This window comes from Scyliorhinus canicula, chromosome 2, assembly GCF_902713615.1.
Source record: "Scyliorhinus canicula chromosome 2, sScyCan1.1, whole genome shotgun sequence".
Classification (NCBI taxonomy): Eukaryota; Metazoa; Chordata; class Chondrichthyes; order Carcharhiniformes; family Scyliorhinidae; genus Scyliorhinus; species Scyliorhinus canicula.
In genome coordinates, this window is record NC_052147.1 from 233,057,170 (window position 1) to 233,079,516 (window position 22,347).

The 22,347-nt window shown below is 44.4% G+C and overlaps 1 protein-coding gene across 1 annotated transcript in view; it reads right to left on the bottom strand.

The window, feature by feature from the left end:
• snx4 (sorting nexin 4) overlaps positions 1-22,347 on the bottom strand; it is a 103,913-nt gene that overhangs the window by 50,900 nt on the left and 30,666 nt on the right. Inside the window, exons 5-7 of the mRNA XM_038790298.1 lie at positions 18,860-18,907; positions 14,715-14,762; positions 1,858-1,913 (exon numbers count right to left, since the gene is read on the bottom strand). Of these exons, the coding sequence (XP_038646226.1) occupies positions 1,858-1,913; positions 14,715-14,762; positions 18,860-18,907 (152 nt within the window). The remainder of the gene's footprint in view (positions 1-1,857; positions 1,914-14,714; positions 14,763-18,859; positions 18,908-22,347) is intronic.

Sequence of the window (22,347 nt, forward strand, 5' to 3'; positions counted from 1 at the left end):
GACAGAGCAAACTGAGGAAGTCGTTAATTAGGCTGATGGGTTGCTGGGCTTTATAAATAGCAAGAGTAAAAAGCAAGGGCATTTTGGTGAACCCACGCAAGAAACTGGCTTGGCTTCAACTGGAGTATCATGACCTATTCGGAGCACCAGACTTTAAGGAGAATGTGAAGGTATTGGAGAGGATGCAGAAAAGGATTACAAGAATGGTTCGGAGGATGAGGCACTCCAATGACGTGGATAGATAAGAGAAGCAGAGACTGTGCTCCTTACAGGAGAGGAAGTTGAGAAGATATTTGGTAAAAGCTTTCAAAAGTGGTCTGGACAAAATAGAGAAACAGTTCCCCTCAGTGGAAGGGGTGGGAATCAGAGGGAAAGGAGTGATTAGCAAAAGAATGAGGCAACAAGGGGATTTAAATAAAACCTAGCAAGTGGTAATGATCTGGAATGCACTGCATGTGTGGTGGACGCAGATTCCAAGCTTTCAAAAAGAAATTGGAAAATCATCTGAAGAGAATAGAGTTGAAGAGCTACAAGGAAAAGGTAGGGGAGTGGGAATAATAGAGTTGCTCTTGTTTAAACAGGCTCGAGCCAAATGCCATTCTTTAATACTGTAACAATTCTATGTATTTCTGGTGTATGCATTGTAGTAACAGTCCAGAAAACATAGCAACTAATTTTCTATTTTGAAGAGCTTGCTGTGCACAATGAAATAATGACCAAATAATCTGTTGCGTTGATGTCGGTGGAGAGAAAAATTTCCCAGCTCTTCAAAACAAAAGCCATGGGTTTTTCACCAAGGGGGTAGACATGTCTGTTTAAGCTTTTCATCTGAAAGACAGCATAGCAGTCCTCATCATTACACTGGGATGTCAGCCTGGATAATGTGCTCACGTTTCCAGAGCGAAGGGCTGAAATCCACAATGTAGAAGCAAAACCACAACTCAGAGGCAAGCGTGCTACCCATCAAACCACAGCTTTCACAACATGACCGATACATAGAAAAGATTTCCAAAAGAGCTTTGATTAGCGCTTTAAATTAGGAATGATTTAGAGAAGATTTAGACAAAATTGTCCTAATGGCCGAAGGATCAACAATTAGAATGCAAAAAGACTTGGGTTGACTGACAAAAACAACAAGGAGGTGATACGAGGAAAATAATTGCTTTTGTAAGGTGATAAGAGGGGAAAAAAATTGTTTTTGTTTTATGCAATGGGGGGTTTGGATTGGGAATGCACTCTCCTTGGGTAGGTGGCAAATATAAACTCATTAATAGCTTTCAAAAAGAGAATTGGATAAATACTTTAGGAAGAAGTACAGGGATATATGTTGAAACCATGGGACTAACTAAATTGTTTGTTCAAGGGGCAGATGCGGACTTGATGCGCTGAATAGCCTCCTTCTTATCCTTTTGTTTGAAAACCGCAGCAAATCATGTGATCTGGCCAAAAGTTTAACACTTCGCAACTACCTCATTGGAGCTCTGTGTTGAAGTCGTCACCCAGGCATACTTGACATCTATATTTTGTTTACATTATTCCATCCTGTGCCCATTAAAGCTTATAATAGAAATTGAGTGCTCAAATGGTTCATTTATAAGACCATATTAACAGGCCACAAAGTGAAACCAATAGTTGTCACAAAAATTAACCACTTCACATAAATGAGCTCTCCTTGCAATCTATCAACTATAATAACTACATCACTAGTTGACATGAACACAAGAGAGTAGCCTCAACCTGAAAAACCTGTTTTCAAGGACAAACTTGCAGAACAAGGCAGCTCCCTTCACAGGAAGAAAAGAGAACTACTACAAAAATGTATAACAACGTGACACTGGAAAGGAAAAAACAACTTACTGGTCTGGATTCTTGACTCGGAAGGTTGCATTGAGAGCTTTTAGCCTGGAATCTACCTGTTTAAAAATAGTTAAATAATGTTTGAAAGCATTTCTTCATTAGTCATTGCATAGCAAGGAAATGATTTGCTCCTAAATTCTATTCAATTTAGCTTCCAAACTGGGCAATATAAAAGACATCTCAGAATGCTGAGTCTCTCACCTCTATTCAGCTCAGGCTGATCAAGATTACAAGGCTACATTGGTACAGTAGTCTCAGAGGGGCTGTAATAGCCAGTCAGAAATGGAAGTAAGTGCAAGCACAATGGCCATGGAATGACTTTTGTTAAAATCGGAGGGAGTCTATGTATGATTAAAAGCTCAAATTGCCACATTAAATGGATCTATGGGCACTGACAAGAATAGAAATTTTATATAGATCCACGTTTAACACCAGAAACAATTCAAATACCAGATTTCCTTGCAACCAAACCATTAAGGTCGCTGACAATTTTTATTCAATTTTGAATGAACAGTTCAATTGATAGATGTGAAGCTGCAAAAGCTATTGTACTCGAATGAAAATTGGGTATTCTCATGAATTTAACCCAAACTATAGAGACAGAGAGAGTGAGTGAAGAGTATTTAAAATAAAAATCACTGCTTTTGCAATCAAGATTTGGTACTGGCATTTCTCAAGCATGTAATAGAGACTTTTAGTAGAGCAATACAATTTAGATTATGCAAGATGGATTTCAAAAAGATTTTAATGATGAGCAATGGGACAGACCATCAATGGAAGGAAGCATGCACAAGCGCTAGGTCAGGGTTCTAACCTTGCCACAGCCTCCTGATGTTATGTACTTCTCCTCCTCTTACACCTTCCCCAGCATCACTCTCAGAACCTTGCTCTCAGTACGGATTTCTACCTTTATTTGCCAAGCCATTGAAAGCCAAACATATGGTAAACAGTATACACCACATTTAAACCACTTGAAGCAAAGCAGCTTTTGAGTCAGGGAGTTCAGTGAAAGGAGGGGGGGTGGAAAGTAGATATTTGTTTTCCTTTCGACCTTTTCCACCCTGGTAAGTGAGGTTTGAGGTTCTCGCATCTTTTTGTTTGGTTAAGCGTGTGGGTGCAGGGTGTTTAGAATCACTACAGTGCAGGAGGAGGCCATTCGGCCCATCGAGTCTGCACCGAACCTCTGAAAGAGCATCCTACCTAGGCCTTCGCCCTCTCCCTTGCCCTATTCCTGTAACCCAATAACCCCAACTAACCTTTTGGACACTAGCGGCAATTTAGTATGGCCAATCCATCTACCATGCGCATCTTTGGGCTGTGGGAGGAAGCTGGAGCACCTGGAGGAAACCCACAGACACGGTGACACCCAAGGCTGGAATTGAACCCAGGACCCTGGAGCTGTGATACAGCAGTGCTAACCACTGTGCTGCCCATGGATGAGCAAACTGACCATGGCACCATGGTACATGAAGCCATTCAAGTGGTGGGAGCAAAAAGGAATTTAGTGGTAATAAGGAGCAGTATAATGAATGGGATTGACACTGTTCTCTACAGCAAAGAGCAAGAGTCCAGACAGCTATGTTGCCTGGCTGATGCCAAGGTTAGTGACATGATAATAATAATTTATTATTATGTCACTTTATTAGTGTCACAAGTAAGCTTACATTAACACTGCAGTTAAATTACTGAAAATCCCCTCGTCACCACACTCCTGCACCTGTTTGGATACACCAAGGGAGAATTCAGAACGTTCAATTAACCTAACAAGCATGTCTTTTGGGACTTATGGGAGAAAACCGGAGCACCGAGGAAACCTACGCAGACACGGAAAGAACTTGCAGACTCTGCACATCCACTCAGGGCTAGAGAGCAATGTGTAGTAAGAGGGGGAGGGTCTAGTCATTATGTTTCATGTAGATGCCAACCACATAGGTAGAACTAGGAAAGAAGTTTTGCATAGAGTGCATGACAAGCTGGACACTAAATTAAAGAGCAGAACCTCAACATTTATAATCTCTGAATTACTACTGAGCAGTGTGAAAACTCGCACAGGGTACATAAAAAGAAAGAGATCACTATGTGTGGTGGGAAAAGTGGGGAACTATACAATTGGGACGGTCTACACATGAACCGGCCTGGGACCTGTACACTTGTGAACCGCATAACTGGAGAAGTAGAGGGGGCAAGGGATCAAATGTGGAAAGATGTGGTATATCACAGAGCAGAGACATATCACAGAGCAGAGACAAGGAAAGAGAGGAAAACCTGGATCAGAGAATGACAGTAAGGAATAGAGAAAAAAAAAAATCAAAATGCACCACAAAGATAACAAAAAGTTAAAACTAAAGGTTTTGTATCTAAATGCGGAAAGCATTCATAACAAAGTGAACAAATTGATAGCACACATTGAAGGAAATATGATCTGATAACCATTACACAGATGTGGCTGCAGGATGACAAGGATTGGATCCTGAATATTGAGGGGTTTATGACCGTCAAAAAGAATAGGAAACTAGGTAAAGGTGGAGGGATAGCACTGTTAACTAAGGATAACATATGTGCAACAGTAGATAACCTTGGTTTAAGAGAACAGGATGCAGCATTATTTTGTTGGTGGAGATGAGGAATGGAGGGGGGGGGGGGGGGCTGGAAAGAAAGAAGTCATTAGTGGGAGTAGTCTACAGGTCCCCCAACAGTAACCACAATGTAGGACAAAGTACAAAATAAATAGTGGGTGCATGTAATAACGAGACAACAATAATCACGGACGGCTTCAATATACAGACTGGAGGGGGATTTTAAAAACAAAATCAGACTGGCAATAGTAGCCCAGATGAGGAGTTCATCGAAATAGTTGCTTAGAACAGCACATTCTAGGACTAACTAGGGAGCAAATTATATTAGAGGTGAAATGTAACATGATAAGTAAATGCACCTCTAGGTACTAGAGACCATACTGTACTAGGATTTAATTTTACATCCAATTTGAAACGGAAAAAAGATAGGTCCAGGACTAGACCATATAATAAAAATAAGGGCACCTATGTGGTCATGAAAGCAGAGATAGCTGAAATGAATTGAGATACTAAGCTATGGGATAGGTCAATAGAGAAAAGTACTGGCAGGCATTAAGGGGATATTTCAGAATATCCAGAAGTATATTCCTACTATAAAGTAAAATTCTAAAGGGAGGACCCACCATCTGAGGTTAACTAACCAAGTTAGAGAAAGCATCAAATTTGTGGAAAAAGCATGGGCGAGATTCTCCGCAAATGCAGAGAATCGTAAAGGCTGCCGTGGGACAGGGCGTGACCCACGGCAGCCTTCACGCCCACTTCCGGGGCCGATTCTCCCCCCCCGGGCAGGGCTAGGAGTGCTGCCCCGCGCGTCACGGCCTTGACGACAGTCGTCAAGGCCGCACATCAAGCGTCACACCGGCTGACGCGGCCGATGATGTCGGCCGTGCATGCGCAGGTTGGACAACGCCAACCCTCGCATGCGCAGTTGGCGTCTTTTCCCTCAGCCGCCCCGCAAGACGTGGCGGCTTGATCTTGCGGGCCGGCGGAGGGATAAAGAGTGCGTCCGTTACAGACGCAGGGCCAGCGATCGCGGGCCTATGCTCCCCTTGGCACGGCCGTGCCAATCGGGCCCCCAGATGCCCCAAACGGGCATCTGCCGCCCATTTCATGACGGCAGCGAGCAGGTGTGTTTGCTGCAGTGTTGAAACGGGCGTGAAGGCCTGGCCGCTCGGCCCATCGGTCTCGGAGAATCGCCACTCGCCATAAAAAACAGCGAGCGGCGATTCGTGGCGTGGGTCGGGTGTGGGGGGGAAAATAGCGGGAGGGCGTGATAAATGTTGGGAGGCCCTCCCGCTATACTCCCACCCGGCATGGGGGGGGGGGGCAGAGAATCACGCCCCATAACTGTGCCAAGACGAGTGGCAGGTCAGAATATAAAGAACGCCAGAGATGACTAAAAGGTTAATCAGGAGAAATAAATAAAGAGTATGAAGGTCAGCTGGCCAAAAATGGATAGACAATAATGAGTGTTGGTCCTCTAGAGTGATATTAGGAAGTTAATAGTAGATAATAAGAAATGGCTGATGAAACAAAACAAGTATTTTTCTTTGCTCTTCACGATAGAGAATACAAAAAACATTCAAGTAATAACTGTAAAATCAAGAGGAGGAAGGGAGAGAGGCATTTGGTGAAATTGCAATCACTTGGGAAACAGTACCCAGCAAAATGAAGGGGTTCGTGGCCAACAGGTTTCTGGGTCCAGATGGACCTCATCCCAAGGTGTTTGTCGAGGTAGTAGATACATGTGTTAATTTTCCGACATTACCAAGATTCTGGAAAGGTTCATTGGACTGGAAAGTAGCAGAAATAGCCACTCTATTCAGCAAACGTTAGGCCAGTTAACTTATCATCAGTTGTGGGGAAGGTGTTCGAATCAATCATTAAGGAGGTTATAGCTAAGCACATGGAGAAAATCAAGTAAACCAGGAAGAGTCAGCATGATTGTGAAAGGGAAATCATGTTTACCCAATTTATTAGAGTTCTTTGAAGGAGTAACATGTGCTGAATAAAAATGGGGAGCCTATAGAGATACTGTACTTTATTTTCAGAAGGCATTTGATAAGGTGCCATATCACAGGTTATTGTAAAAAAAATAAGAGCTCATGGTGCAAGGTGCAGCAGGATGTGACAAGTAGTTTCACTGGGGCCTCAACATTTTACAATTTACATCAATGACTTAGAGGAGAGGAGCAAAGGCATGGTAGTTATATTTGCAGACTGTATAAAGATAGAAGTATATTGCAAAGATGACAAAAGCAGACAAATATAGATAGGCTGAGCGAGTGGGCAATAATCTGGCAGGTTAATGAAAGACGACTGCAAGATTCCACGATGCAGATGGATCCAGGTGTTCTAGTGCATGTGTCACAAAACGTTTATATGCAGGTACAACATGCAATCAAGGCAGCTAAAGGAACGCTATATTTGATTGAGGGGAATTGAACATTAAAGTACATATGTTATGCTTCAGTTATATCGGGCATTGCTAAGACCAAATCTCAAATTGGTCTTCATATGAGGAAGGATATAACCGCGTTTGAAGAGGTTTAGAGGAACTTTACTGGATTGATACTTGGAACGAGTGGATTGGCTTAAGAGGATAAGTTGGACAGACTGGGCTTGTTTCCACTAGAGTTTGAGGGGTGACTTGATTGAAGTATATAAGATCCTGAATGGTCTTGACAAGGTTGTTGTGGAAAGAATGTTTTCTCTTGTGGGTGAGCCCAGAACTTGGGGGCAAAGAATGTTTTCTCTTGTGGGTGAGCCCAGAACTTGGGGGCAGAGTTTTAAAATTAGGGGTCACTCTTATATAGGAGTGATGAGGAGGTATGTTTTCTCTCAGATGGTTGAGCGGCTTTGGAACACTGCCTCAGAAGGTGGTGGAGGCGGGATCATTTGAATATTTTTAAGGCAGATGTAGATAGATTCTTCTTAAGCAAGTAAATTAAAAGATTATTGGGGGTAGATGGGAACGTGGAAACCACAACAGATCAGCCATGATCGAGGGGCCAAATTGAGTCCTCCTGCTCCACATTCGTATACGAGAACCAGTGCAATAGTTTGGATGTCCCAATGCAGTGGCCATTTGAGAATTATAATCACACCTTTTCACAAAAATGATATTTTAAAACAATATTTCTTTATTCTCCTTCTTTTTCGCATTTTCTCCCAAATTTACACCCATCAACAATAAACAATAATCAGTAACAAATATGTCAATCCCCATATCGATAACAGCGATCCCATCCTCCCACCAAACCCAAAACATTCGCCCACATGTTCACATGGACAACTGATAAAAAGAAATCAGGAATCCCCCATAGCCACCATTAACACCCATCACCACCCGCCCCCCCCCCCAAACAAATGTTCGATGTTATCCAGTTCTTGAAAGTGCATAATGAATAAGGCCCATGAATTGTAGAAGCCCTCCACCCGTCCCCTCAGTTCAAACTTAATCTTCTCAAGAGTCAAGAATTCCGACAAGTCCTCCCGCCACGCCAGGGCACAGGGTTGAGAGGCTGCCCTCCATCCCATCAGGATCCGCCTTCGGGTGATCAACAAGGCGAAGGCTACAACATCTGCCTCTGCACACGTGTCCAACCCTGGCTGGTCCGACACCCCGAATATGGCCACCCGGGGGCCTGGTCCAGTTTCACGTGCACCACTTTAGAAATTACCCTAAAAACCTCCTTCTGGTAATCCTCTAGCTTTGGACAGGACCAAAACATATGAACGTATCTCCTTTCTGGCAAAATCTCGAACCTGCATGTATCTAAACATTTTGCCCTGCTCCAGCCCATGCTTCCAGCTCCTTCAATCCTGCAAAACGACGCCCAAGAAACAAATCCTTCAGTGTCTTAATCCCCTTCTCCTCCCATTTCCAAAAATTTCCATCCCACCTCCCCGGCTCGAATCTGTGGTTCCCCCGAATCAGCATTTCCCTTGACCCTGCCCCCAACCCGAAGTGCTGGCGAAACTGCCTCCAAATTCTCAATGAAGCTATTATTAAGGGACTCCCCGGGGCTATCGGGAGCGGCGCTGTTGCTAGTGCTTTCAATCCCAAACCCCTGCACAATACTCTCCTCCATTCTGACCCACTGGGAATCAACCCCTCTTACCCACGCTCCGCACCTTCTCCAGATTCACCGCCCAGTAGCAATAGATCAGGTTCGGGAGACCCAAAACCCTGCCTGCCTTCCTCTCTGTAGTAGCACCTTTCTAACTCTGGCCACCTTCCCTACCCATATGAAGAACGTAATCTTTCCCTCAATTTCTCTGAAGAAAGCCTTTGGCAGGAAAATCAGGAAGGTATTGAAAAATAAACAGAAATCATGGCAACACGTTCATTTTAATCGCCTGTACCCGACCCGCCAGTGACAGAGGGAGACCATTCCACCTTGCCAGATCAGCCTTTACTCTCCCCACCAAACTAGAAATGTTGTACCTGCGAAGCCCCCCCAGGCAACCTGCACCCCCAGGTACCTAAAGTGAGTCCCTGTCCTATGGAATGGCAGCCCCCCCCCCCCCCCCCCCCCCCCCCCCCCCGGGCCAAGATACCACAAAATCTTCACTCTCGTCTAGATTCAGCTTGTACCCCAAGAAAGACCCAAACACTCGAAGCAGCTCTGGTATTTCCCCTATCGACACATACTGTTCCGACACATACAACAGGAAGCCATCGGCATACAAGGACACCCTATGTTCTATCTCCCCCCCCCCCCCCCCCCCCCCCCCCACCATTCCTTTCCATACCCCCAAACTTCTTAATGCGATGGCCAACGTCTCAATCGCAAGTGCAAACAGCAGGGGGGACATAGGACATCCCTGCCTAGTCCCATGGTGGAGAGAAAAGTATCTCGAGCTGTTGTTGTTTGTGCAGACACTCTCCCTTGGCTCCTTATACAGTAGCTTTACCCAATTCACAAATCTTGGTCCAATTACAAACCGCTCCAGCACTGCCAACAAGTACCCCCATTCTATCCGGTTGAACGCCTTCTAGGCGTCCAATGCCACAACCACCTCGGTTTCCTTCCCCTCTGCTGGTGCCATAACGACGTTCAATACCCTTCTAATGTTTGAAAAGAGCTGCCCCCCTTTCACAAACCCCATCTGATCTTCACCTATCACCTTCGAGAGGCACTCCTCCAGCCTACCGGCCAGTACCTTCGCCAATATTTTTGCGCCCACATTCAGAAGTGATATGGGCCTATACGACCCACAGTCCGTCGGATCCTTATTTTTTTTTAAGCAACAGGGAAATCGATGCCTGCCCCAAAGTTTGCGGAAACACCCCCTTCCCTATCGCCTCTTCAAACATCCCCACCATCAGGGGTGCCAGTTTATCCTTGAATTCTTTTTATAATATTCCACCGGAAACCCATCTGGCCCTGCCACCTTCCCCAACTGCATCCTCCCAATCACATAGTTGATCTCCTGTTCCACTATCGCTCCTTCTAATGTAGCCCTGTCCCCCTCCCCTAACCTCGGGTACTCCAACCCATCTAGAAATTCCTGCATCTCACAATCTCCCCCGGGTGGCTCTGACCTGTACAACCTCTCAAAATTCCTCAAAAACCTTGTTAAATCAGAATTGGCGCCACCACCAACTTCCCTGCCCTATCCCTCACCTGCACAATTTCCCTTGCCGCTGCTTCCTTCCGGAGCTGACCTGCTACAGCGTTATCTCCATGTTCGTAAACTGCCCGCCTTGCTTGTCTCAGCACCGCCTTCCTGGTAGATAGTGGGTCAAAGTGCACCTATCGTTCCTTCCTCTTTTCCAACTTTGCTGGGTCCCCATCCTCTGCATAACTCCTATCTACCTCCAACATCTCATCTATTACCCTCTGCCGCTCCAACCTCTCCTCTTTGTCCACCCTGGCCTTAAATGAAATTACCACCCCCCTCACCACCGCCTTTAGAGCCTCCCAGACAACTACCTTCGACACCTCAACCGTACAGTTGAAACCTACAAATTCCTTAATTACCGTTTCAATTTTCTCACAGAACACTTGGTCCCCCAAAGTCCCACATCTAACTTCCACCACGGCCTCTGCGCTACCCCCTTCTCCAGCACCATATCCACCCAATGCGGAGCATGATCTGACACTGCAATTGCCGAGTATTCTGACCCCTTAACCCCAGCCAACAAAGCTTTCCCCACCACGAAAAAGTCAATCCGCGAATATACCTTATGGACTGCTGCGAAAAACTCCCTCGGGTGCAGAAACCTCGAAGGGTCCACTCCCCCCATTTGCCCAGCTAACGCCTTCACCCCCCCTGATGGGACCAGTGAGCGCAGCAGTGACCTGTCCAACCTTGGCTCCTGCACCAAATTCCAGGCCCCCCCACAATCAGTGCGTGTGTGTGTCTAAGTCGGGGATGCCCCCAAACACCTTCTTTGCGAATCCCACATCATCCCAATTGGGACCGTATACACTTAACAACGCCACTAACCCCCCCCTCCAGCGCCCCTGTCAAAATCACATATCTACCCCCCTGATCTGCCACCACCTTCTCCATCTGGAAGCGTACTCTTTTACCGATCAAGCTCTTCCATCAATCTAGAGTGAAACACCAGACTAACCCAGCCCTTTTCAAGTCTCACCTGGTCCTTCACCCTCAAGTGAGTCTCCTGCAGCATTGCCACATCGGCTTTCAAACTTTTAAGATGCGCAAGCACCCTTGACCGGGCCGCCTAACCCTCTCACGTTCCACGTGGCTATCCTAACTGGGGGTCACACCCACCCTTCTTATCCAACATCATACCACCGGGCCCTGCCCCATAAGCCTGACCCGCCCCTATCCATTATTAACATCGAACCCCCCCCCTCCCAACATTTCCTCTCGAAAAAAACATCTCCCAGCATCATTTCTCTCCCCCCCCCCCCACTCTTTGGGCGGCACAGTGGTTAGCACTGTTGCTCAACAGCGCCAGGGTTTCGGGTTCAATTCCTGGCATAGGTCATTGTCTGTGCAGAGTCTGCATGTTCCCCTGTCTCTGTGTGGGTTTCCTCCAGGTGCTCCGGTTCCTCCCACAAGTTCTGAGACATGCTGTTAGGTGAATTGGACATTCTGAATTCTCCCTCTGTGTACCCGAACAGGTGCCAGATTGTGGCGACTAAGGGTTTTTCACAGTAACTTCATTGCAGTGTTAATGCAAGCCTTTTGTGACAATAAAGATTATAATAACTACAAAAAAAAGCAAGATTTTGAATTACTCCTGATCACCATGAAAGTGATCTCTTTTGGCGATAGAAAATAAAATATAACATAGCACTGTAAATTTAAAACAAATGCATTTTATTGAAAGTAATATGGTGTCACAGCAAGTCTGGGTTGCTGCGCTTGGTCACTATCTAATACAATACTTTTGGAATGTGTAAGGCACATGGTAACACTGACTGTAATGACCCAGTAAAATAGCCGACTAACATTTAACTCTCCCAAACTCATACACAAGTACGATCTGCTTTGTCAGACGCTGGAGAGCTGCTAACAGTTGAAACACCAGGCATAATTTCAAATATTCTGCTTCCTGGGTATAATTAGTTGCTCTAGGATCACATCTTTTCAGAACAAATCATTCTCCGTCATCTCATTATCCCCCTTCCCCATCTCTCAGCATCCTATAACTATAGCATATTTGCAATTCAATTTTCTATCAGTGAAAATTGGTTCTCATGCATATTAAACAGTTCGAGGAATATAAAGTTCAATATGTTGAGCAATCCAGTGCAGCACTCTTTTTAAAAGGATATGCCATATATTAAACAACTACGGCTCATAGGACAGGACAATAAAATGCAAAGTAAAATGGAAATAGCAAGGGGTGACGAGCTTGGCTAGCAAAAGCTTGAAAACGCTTTTTAAAAATACCTCCGGGGGTGGGGGAAGAAGGGGGTCAAGTTTCTATAGTTTCAAGAAAAGAGTATGGAGTAGAGGATAAAGATATAGGGAGGAAGACAAACAAGAGTAAGCAAGGATATAGATTGATTTGTCACATGTACTGAAGTACAGTGAAAAGGTATTTTTCTGCAGCCAAGGGAACATACACAGTAGCCAAAAATAATAACTGACGAAGTACATCGACAATTAGTGATTGATCACAATGTGAAACAAGGGTCAAACAAAGCAAATACATGAGCAAGAGTAGCATAGGGTGTCAAGAATAGTGTTCTTACAGGGAACAGATCAGTCCTAGGAAGAGTCGTTGAGGAGTTTAGTAGCTGTGGGGAAGTTTATCCTATATCTGGATGTGCGGGTCTTCAGACTTCTGTATCTTCTGCCTGATGAAAGGGTCTGGATGCGAGGGGTCTCTGACAAGCTGACTGCCTCCCTGAGGCAACAGGAGGTGTAGACAGAATCAATGGGAGGGTGGAAAGTTTGTCTGATTCGTTGGGCTGAGTTCACCACATTTAATAATCATCTTATAATAATAATTGCTTATCGTCACATGCAGGCTTCATTGAAGTTACTGTGAAAAGACCCTAGTCGCCACATTCCGGCACCTGTTCAGGGAGGCCGGTATGAGAATTGAACCTGCGCTGCTGGACTTGTTCTGCATTACAAGCTAGCTATTTAGCCCACTGTGCTAAACCAGCCCCTTAGCAGGAAGAAAACTGATGGGAACACATTTGTGGCTGCAGTGATTCTTCACGTTGTTCCAGCATATCCATCAGATGCTTTAGAGACCAACTTATCAAGAATAGACCACTCTATTCTTGAGAATCATACAGTTACATCAAATGAATATCAATGCTCAGGAAAATTCACCAACATTGGTTTCACCTTTTAAGGACTTCAACATTATGAAACTAAGAAACTTTGGGAGTAATTATCTTCATTTTTGATTTTCCAGAAATGTTTAATCCAGCTACACAGAGTCGTGGGTTGATGAGTATCTTAAATCAAATGTGGTCCCAACTTATGAGAGGAGTTTATTAAGATCTTCAATGTGCTAAATTGTCTTCCAGCTTCACCCAGCTCTGACAGGATTCTAGAGTTTCTTTTTCCAGATGATCTAGTGCACTAGTTGAGGGGAGAATGACTGCCCTTGGCATCACGGCAGCATTTAACAGAGTGTGACATCAAGGAAGCCTAGCAAAACTGGAGTCAATGGAAACCAGGGCGAAACTCTCCATTGGTTTGAGTCATACATGGCACAAAAGAGGATGGTTGTGGTGTTGGTTGGAAGCCAATCGTCTCTGCTTCATGAGTTCCTCAGAGTAGCTTCCCAGGTCCAACCTTCATTCAACTACTTCACCTAAGACGTTTCTTAAAGATCAGAAGTGGGGATGTTCGCTGATGACTGCACAATGTTCAGAACCATTCGCAACTCCTCAGGCACTGAAGCAGTTTATGTCAAAATACATCAAGACCGAGACAATATCCAGTCTTCGACTGACAAGTAGCAAGTAACAATCGCACCACAAGTGCCAGACAATTGCCATCTGCAACAAGAGACGATCAAACCATTGGCCTTTGAAATTCAATAGCATTGCTGAATCTCCCACTATCAACACCTGGGGGGGTTTACCACTGACCAGAAACTACTAAACTAGCCATATAAATATTATGACTACCAGAGCAGGTCATAGACTAGGAATCCTGTGGTGGGTAACTCGCCTCCCGACTTCCTAAAGCCTGCCCACTAACTACAAGGCACAAGTCAGGAGTGAAATGGAATACGCCTCACTTGCCTGGATAACAGCAGATTCAACAACAGACAAGAAGCTTGATTCTATAACATCTAGGACAGCAGCCTACTTGCTTGTTATCCCTTCCACAAACAGTAGCAGCCGTGTGTACCATCTACAAGATGCACTGCAGGTTCCTAAGTCAGCACCTTCCTAATCCACAGCCATGACCACCTAGAAGGTTGAAGAGCAACATACCTGGGAACACCACCACCTGGAGATTTCCCTCCAAGTCACTTGCCATCCTGACACAAGAAATATTTCACCGTTCCTTACTGTCATTGGGTCAAAGTCCTGGAATTCCCTCCCTAACAACAGTGTGGGTGTACCTACACCTTCGGGACCGCAGTCGTTCAAGAAGGAAGTTCACTACCACCTGAAGGGAAACTAGGGAAGGGCAATAAATGCTGGCCTAGCCAGCGATGCCTACATCTCGTAAATTATTAAACAAAACTAAATTTAATTTCAAAAACATAACCTTCAAATAGATTACGATTAGGCGCCCCAAAATCAGATATTACACGTATGAAAACTGAACAGATTTCAAAAAAGCGGTGTGCTAGAAGATTCAAAATGATACCTTTAAGTCCTTGTGGATACCAGGTTTGACTGATGCAGTGCTTTCAATCTAGGACAAAGGGAACTCTTATTCTTGAAGACAATTGACAAAGACCAGAGCCCCAACACAAGTTAAGCAAATACATCATTTGCTAAGCATAAATTGATTGCAAATGAAAGTTTTGAAACCAAGCTGCAAGGGGCACTTATAGCATAAAAGAACACAATTGCAAGACGGCTGTGCTCTCAGCATTGCTTTAACCTTGAAGGTGGCAGACAGTTGTCAGGATTGAATGCCTGAAATTCAGACTTAGTGAGACTGCTGCTGCTAAAAGACATTACTTGGGCTTCCAAATGCATACCTGTGCCTCACTTGGCTCAGCTGCAAAGGCAAGTAATGTGGCTGAGGAACTGACATGGGATGTGGTCTATATCTGTTCTTTAAATCAAAAGATAACACGCTAGCCTCATTTGGTGAGCTGTGCTGCACACAATGCTGTCTGAGAAGGCATGTTAAAATAAGAGTGATTAATCATGATGATTAACAATTGATTATTCTTATTTAAGCAGAGAGGGTGTGAATAAGGAAATTGAGCCGCTTTTGAGGCTGATATGGAGACAATAAACAAGGACTTTTAGATCTAATAATTAGCAGAATTATTTTTGATGATGCAGAATTTCCTGTAATTCAGTGTGTCAAACCTGAACCACCTTCAAAACGCTGTGCTCTAAATACTTTAAATTCAGACAGATGGACTAGAAATTATGGTAGGGCATTTTCATTAATTATTTGCTACCTTATGAAGAAATCAATGGATTTCTGCAGTGTAATGCCCCAGTTAGCATGGACCCAAACACAAATATAAAATCAGAGGCAAACAAGTATACATATTGAAATGGTACACATGTGCACTTGCATGTAATACTGTAAAACAGATAGCAGTTCCAATCAACAGTGCAATAAATTTAGCTCATGGAGCCCCTACCACGCATCAAATAAACAGACAACACCCTTGGGATTCTTAGGCACATGAACAAGGTCCCAAGGTTACTAAGTGTTTTCTACTTGCAAAGAAGAATTTTTAGAATCAAATGCCCTTATTTTCATTTTCTGCTCCCATTTGAGATTGACGTGCTCATGAAGAATGAAAGCAACCAGAGATGATGGTATACAGAGGAAAGGAGTAACAAAATTAGAAAGTAACCTAGAAATAAATCTCCAAAGGAAATCTTAAGTTATGATAAAAAGATTCTTTATTCGATGTGGCGAAAAATGAGGGGTTTACCAAATAGGGCACTACAATGCTATGGCTAAAATTTTGGTTTAACAGCTGATAACACCTCATACCATCATATTCTAATGTATGGTTCACTGCATCCTAGTCTTTTGTCAAAGTTGATAGTGGCAGCCATTAAAGAACATCCTTGCAAAAGCGATATTTACTTAATAGAGCCTCTGTCCAGCAGTGAGCTCCTTAAAGAGAAAACCTAAAGGGTTTTGCAGTTCAAGTTCCAGGATGAAGAATAACTATAGCAAACAACTGGTTGTAGCTCATCATCCTGCCATTGTCTGAATGTTGATGTGCAATTAGCTTTATTAGTACAAACAATTTTAAAATGATGGTGAATGGGCTTGCCATAGCATCAAAATATCAACTTGTTTTAGTTGAGGCTGTCCCAAAGAACACTGCAGCCAGTTAATTACTCTGACGTCCTCGTTATCTCTCAAAGCTATACGGCTGTGCAGTAACAAAGCTTCCCATGCAGGCCGCACACAAGTTGATCCCCTTTAAGCTACTCTGCAAAAATATTTGAATTGGATGCAGCAATCTCAGTTTATGGGTGGGGAAGGTACCAAGGATAAAGAGGGCCCTGTTGCAGAGGCAGAAAGGAGTTGACACTATCAAACCTACTGGGTGGCAAACGTAGAGAAGGGGAGACAATGGTGGAACCAGTTGAGGAGACACTTTGAAAGGCATGTTGGTGCTGCCACCGTTGTGTGGAAACCACAGGGTTAAGCCAGGGGAGACAGATGGGATACATAGGAAGTGGAGGGAGGCGGGGCTGGTGAGGGAGAGGGAGAAGTTTGCAGGTCTGGAAGAGCTGCAGTAGAGGGTTGAGCTGCCAAAAGGAGGCAAATTCAGATACATGTAAGTGAGGGACTTTGTGCGTAAGGAATGTATAGGGTTTCCCAAGCTGCCGGAGTTTCCCTTGTTGGAGTGGCTGCTGCTCCAGGATGTGGAGGGGGAGGGCAGGATTGATGATATGTATGGTTGGCTGGGGGAGCACAGGTGGTGAGGATCAAGAATAAATGGGAGGAGGAGTAGACAGGATGGGGTGTGTGGAGGAAGGGTAGGGTAAATTTGACCGCATGTGCAAGGATGAGCTGGATTCAATTACAGGTGATGCACAGGGTGCACATGACCCGGGCGAGGATGAGTGGGTGGCAGACAAGTGTGGGATGTGTGGGCGAGGGCCAGCGAATCATGCTGGGGCTGTGAGAAGTTGGAGAGATATTGCGAGATGGTATTTGGAACACTGTGGAAGATTGCATGGGTAGAGGTCAGGCTGGACCCAATGGTGGCGATCTTTGGGGTATTGGAATTGCTGGAGCTAACCAGGGGCGGCAGCCTGGCTGTGGGACCTGTATGACTTCCTGTGGCTGGGAAAGATCAAGTTCGAGTTGAGACAGGGTGGAGGTATGGGCTTGGGTAGGGTGCTCTTTTGAAGAGTCGGTGCAGACTCGATGGGCCAAATGGCCTCCTTCTGCACTGTAAATTCTATGATTTCATGATTCTATGATTAGCTTGTTAGAGCTTTGGAAGCCCTACTTCCCCAACTCTTTTTTGATTAGTGTCACAGAATTACTTATGTACACCTGAAAGGTCAGGTAAGGACTTTGCTTAATGCCTCATCTATTGAAGAATAAAATGCACATTGTGCAGTGCAGGACTACAGTACCAGAACAGCTGATATTATGGGCGGGATTCTCTGGTCTTATCCGTGGCAGAACCCATTGCGAGCAAGAACAGAAAGTTTGGTATTCCAGCCAAAACTTCATTATCTTTGTGGCAAATGAGGACAGATTTCAGCTCAAGATTTTTTAAATTAATTCATGGGACATGGGTGTCACAGGCTGGGCCAGCATTCATTGCTCACTCTTAATTGCCAGACCAGGTAAGGATGGCAGATTTCCTTCCCGAAAGGACATTAGCGAACCAGGTGGGTTTTATGACAATAGACAATAGACAATGTTTTCTTGGTCATCATTAGACTTTTACTTCCAGATTTTTCTTGAATTCAAATTTCACCATCTGCAGTGGCGGGATTTGGACCTGGGTCCCCAGTTTGCTAGTCGTGCCAATGCCACCACCTCCCCTTCCTCACCATGAGCGAGTTCATATCCTGGTTTAAACTCTTAATTAATGAATGAGTGTTACCACACAAAACTGAAAGATCAGAATAAAAATTGCTGTGCTGAAAACATTTACAATGCAAGGTTTAGGAATACTATCTGTATCAAGTCAGATAGTTAAAAAGGCATGGGGTGTAGGTCAATAATGTAATAATCACGGTAACTTCATTGCAGTATAAATGTAAGCCTACTTGTGACAATAAAGATTATTATAAAAAGACCCTCTTAATGAGGGAAACGAGTCAGCTCTTCTCAGTACTTACTACAAATTTGGCTCAGGTCAAGTGATCTACTGCAAATTGTGCATCTTTCTTTCTTTGGTCAAAAATAGCTCCGAAATTTTTACTTGGAAGCAAGGCCATACAAATATTGAGCTTTAGGAGGTGATGGAAATTACTTAATCCAACTGGCACTAAATTGCTCATCCTAATTAGAAATCTAATTGTTTCCAGAGAATCCAGAGATCTAATTTCTCTCAGAGAATCCATATTAGAATAGTTTTCTGAAATTCCAACTAACATGCTGAAAATCTCAGTGCACTCAAAAATTTGAGCTTGATGAAATTTCCTCACTGCTGGAAAATGTGGACATTTAAATTCTATCTATGAAACTACATTTGGTACCTTTACACAGCTTTGAAGGATGCAAAAATCATGCTCTGCCATCATTGTAAAAACATGGAATATTTTCAAATTAGTATAGCCCAAAGTTTCACATTTACCAGACTAAACAGATCAAAAAGTGCATTTTACCTTAGCTTGGAATCCTGTCTCATTTGCTGCTTCTTTCCAGCCACTTTCCTAATAAAATTAAACAGCAAACAGTAAACAAGCAGCTTCCGATATATGTGAGTCATACAATAAAAGTTCAGTATTGCTGCAAAAAGGGACATGCTGATGAAGTTTTGCACGACAAATTTGAAAGGATACCATTGAAAAAAAGTATATTTATTGAAGTTTTAAATTTTAAACAAATACTGCAACAAAGCTCAGCAGAAATCATACACGGAAACGGAGGTGAACAGGAAAACAGCAATATAGTTGGCTCAATTGAATCATTAGACGCAAGTCGTAGAAAAGGATAAGGCCATGTTAAAATGGTGCACACCTTCCCACGCAGCGACTGCACACACAATCACGAGAATTCAGGAGAAAGTTTTCACGCCATGTTCAGGCATACTCCAGCACACCTCCCTCAACTCCAGCAGCAGTGGAGGCATGAATAACACATCACAACCTACTCCCCTCTGATAACAGACCATCTGTACCCTTGCAGGAACAAATCACAAACTCCTTATACCCACCATAGCAAAAAAAGGAAAAATACAAAGAAATACAAGAGAATGTTATACACAGACCACACAATGCAACATAACCCCAATCTCAGACACAAGACAGAATGATTATCATTTAATATTTTTATTTTTTTTAAATTTTGAGTACCCAATTTCTTTTCAAATTAAGGGCCAATTTAGTATGGCCAATCCACCTACCTAACCCTGCACAACTTTGGGGTGTGGCAGTGAAATCCACGAACACACAGGGAGAAGGTGTAAACTCCACACAATGTCCCAGGCCCGGATCAAACCTGGGTCCTTAGCACTGTAGGCAGCAGGGTTAACCACTGTCCTGGAGAGGACCAACAGCTAAAGAAAGAGGGAGAACTACCAGGAGCAGAAGATCACAGGATATATAAAAAAAAGGACCAGGACCCGGCCAAGGGTCCATATTCCACTAGCGCATGCCCATCACCTATTGATGAAGAGAAAAAACTACTCATTCAGACAAAGGAACAACCCAACCCAAGGAGACAACAGGATATCAAATTTGTACAGGACTCAGCTTAACCCCAGGCCCTTGTGCACAAAGGAGTCTGCCAACGAAAGATAAACCCAGCCTCAGGGCATCCCAATAAGTGCATTTGAAAATGGATGACAGAAGCATAAGGGGGCAACAGAATACCAACCACAGTACCAAACCTGGCCTAGTCCAGCACACACTGACCCCCAGCACACATCAAGACCTACCACCCAGCTGGTCCTGAACCTCACTAACGCTATAAAAATCACATCAATCTCAATTGGAGACACCCCACCACCAAAAGAAATTGGGACGGGGACCGACTCTTCTCTCCTTTTTCTCCCCTCCCCCACAATTTCTTTCCTCTTCTTCCCCTCCGAACCATAAAGGTACCCGTAATCCATTGAACCAAATCAGTTATAAAGGTATGCTGCCCACCCAGGTGAAAAGAACCACCCCTCAAAGCAAGGAACACACGAGCAAGCCACAGGTACTATTGTAATGGGGATATTAAGGGACAACACAGCTCTGCCACAACGGAGACAAATACACTGCCTCCCCTTGGAAGACCCAACCACATCAAGGAGGATGCTTAGAAACCACTACATTAGACCACTTATTTTTAAATGTAGAGTATCCAATTCTTTTGTTTTTGTTTTCTAATTGAGGTGCAATTTAGCATGACTAATTCATCTACCCTGCACACCTTTTTGAGGTGTGTGCGCGCGTTGGGGGGGGGGGGGGGGGGGGGGGGGGGAGACCCACGAAGACATGGAGAATGTGCAAACTCCACATGGACAGTGACCCAGGCTCAAACCAGGCTCCTCTGAGCCATGAGGCAGCAGCGCTAACCACTGCACAAACTTGCTGCCCACTATATTAGACCACTTGAGGGCGCCGAACTCCATCAAGCCTACCCACAAACTGAAGGGTTCCAACAACGTAGAGGCACAGCATACAGACTGTCACTTCAACAATTCGAACGAGGATTAACCAATCCACCCCAGCAGGCACCCCTACTCTTATCAGCTCTTTAAAACAAAAATGCCAACCCAAGGAAGAATTAAAAGGAACCCAGTCCTCTCCAGCATACTTGATCTGTCCGGGCCTTTAAAAAGGAGACAAGCATGGATTCTTCAAGTGATAATAGATACACAGCCAATACGGGAATTGAACCTAGATGTAGGCCATACTCTGCATCACAAACTACCTGCTCAGCCAACTGAGCTCAACTGCCCCCCAATAACACCATCTATGTCGCTTGGAAAGACCGAAGCCAAGACAGGAGTCCCAACTCTATATTCAAATTCGCTGATGACACCACTGTAGTGGGTCGGATTTCAAACAATGACGAGACAGAGCACAGGAATGAGATAGAGAATCTGGTGAACTGGTGCGACGACAATAATCTCTCCCTCAATGTCAACAAAATGAAGGAGATTGTCATTGATTTCAGGAAGCGTAGTGGAGAACATGCCCCGTCGCCATCAATGGGAATGAAGTAGAAAGGGTCGAGACCTCCAAGTTTTTAGGTGTACAGATCACCAACAGCCTGTCCGAGTCCCCCCATGCCAACACTATAGTTAAGAAAGCCCAGCAACGACTCTACTTTTTCAGAAGACTAAGAAAATTTGGCATGTCAGTTACGACCCTCACCAACTTCTACAGATGCACCATAGAAAGCATTCTTTCTGGTTGTATCACAGCTTGGTATGGAGCCTGCTCTGCCCAAGACCGCAGGAAACTACAAAAGGTCGTGAATGTAGCCCAGTCCTTCACGCAAACCAGCCTCCCATCCATTGACTATCTATAATTCCCGCTGCCTCAGAAAGGCAGCCAGCATAATTAAGGGCCCCATGCACCCCAGACATACTCTCTTCCACCTTCTTCCGTCAGGAAAGAGATACCAAAGTTTGAGGTCACGTACCAACTGACTCAAGAACAGCTTCTTCCCTACTGCCATCAGACTTTTGAATGGACCTACCTTGTATTAAGTTGATCTTTTCTCTACACCATGCTATAACTAACATTATATTCTGCAGTCTCTCCTTCCTTCCCCATGTATGGTATGCATTGTTTGTCCAGCATGTAAGAAACAATATTTTTCACTGTATTCTAATACATGTGACAATAATAAATCAAATCAAGGAGCGAACAACCCTCAAGATCGCTCAAACATTTCACCAAATGTAGCACCTTCACCTCCGCCATGCTGTCAACAGGATGCCCAGTCAACTAGGAACCTCGGCCCTGGCAGCAGTGGGGGTGGGGGGTTGGGGTGGTGGAAACAAATGACTCAACATGACCAGCCAGTTCCAACCTCTCGCAACAATCATCAAGAACAGGATAACATAAGGTTAGTGGTCAGGGGCTCCAACCAAACCCAGGCCTCAAAGACCAGATGGCATGTTCTCTGTTGGACCTGATGCAACCAGCCTCCA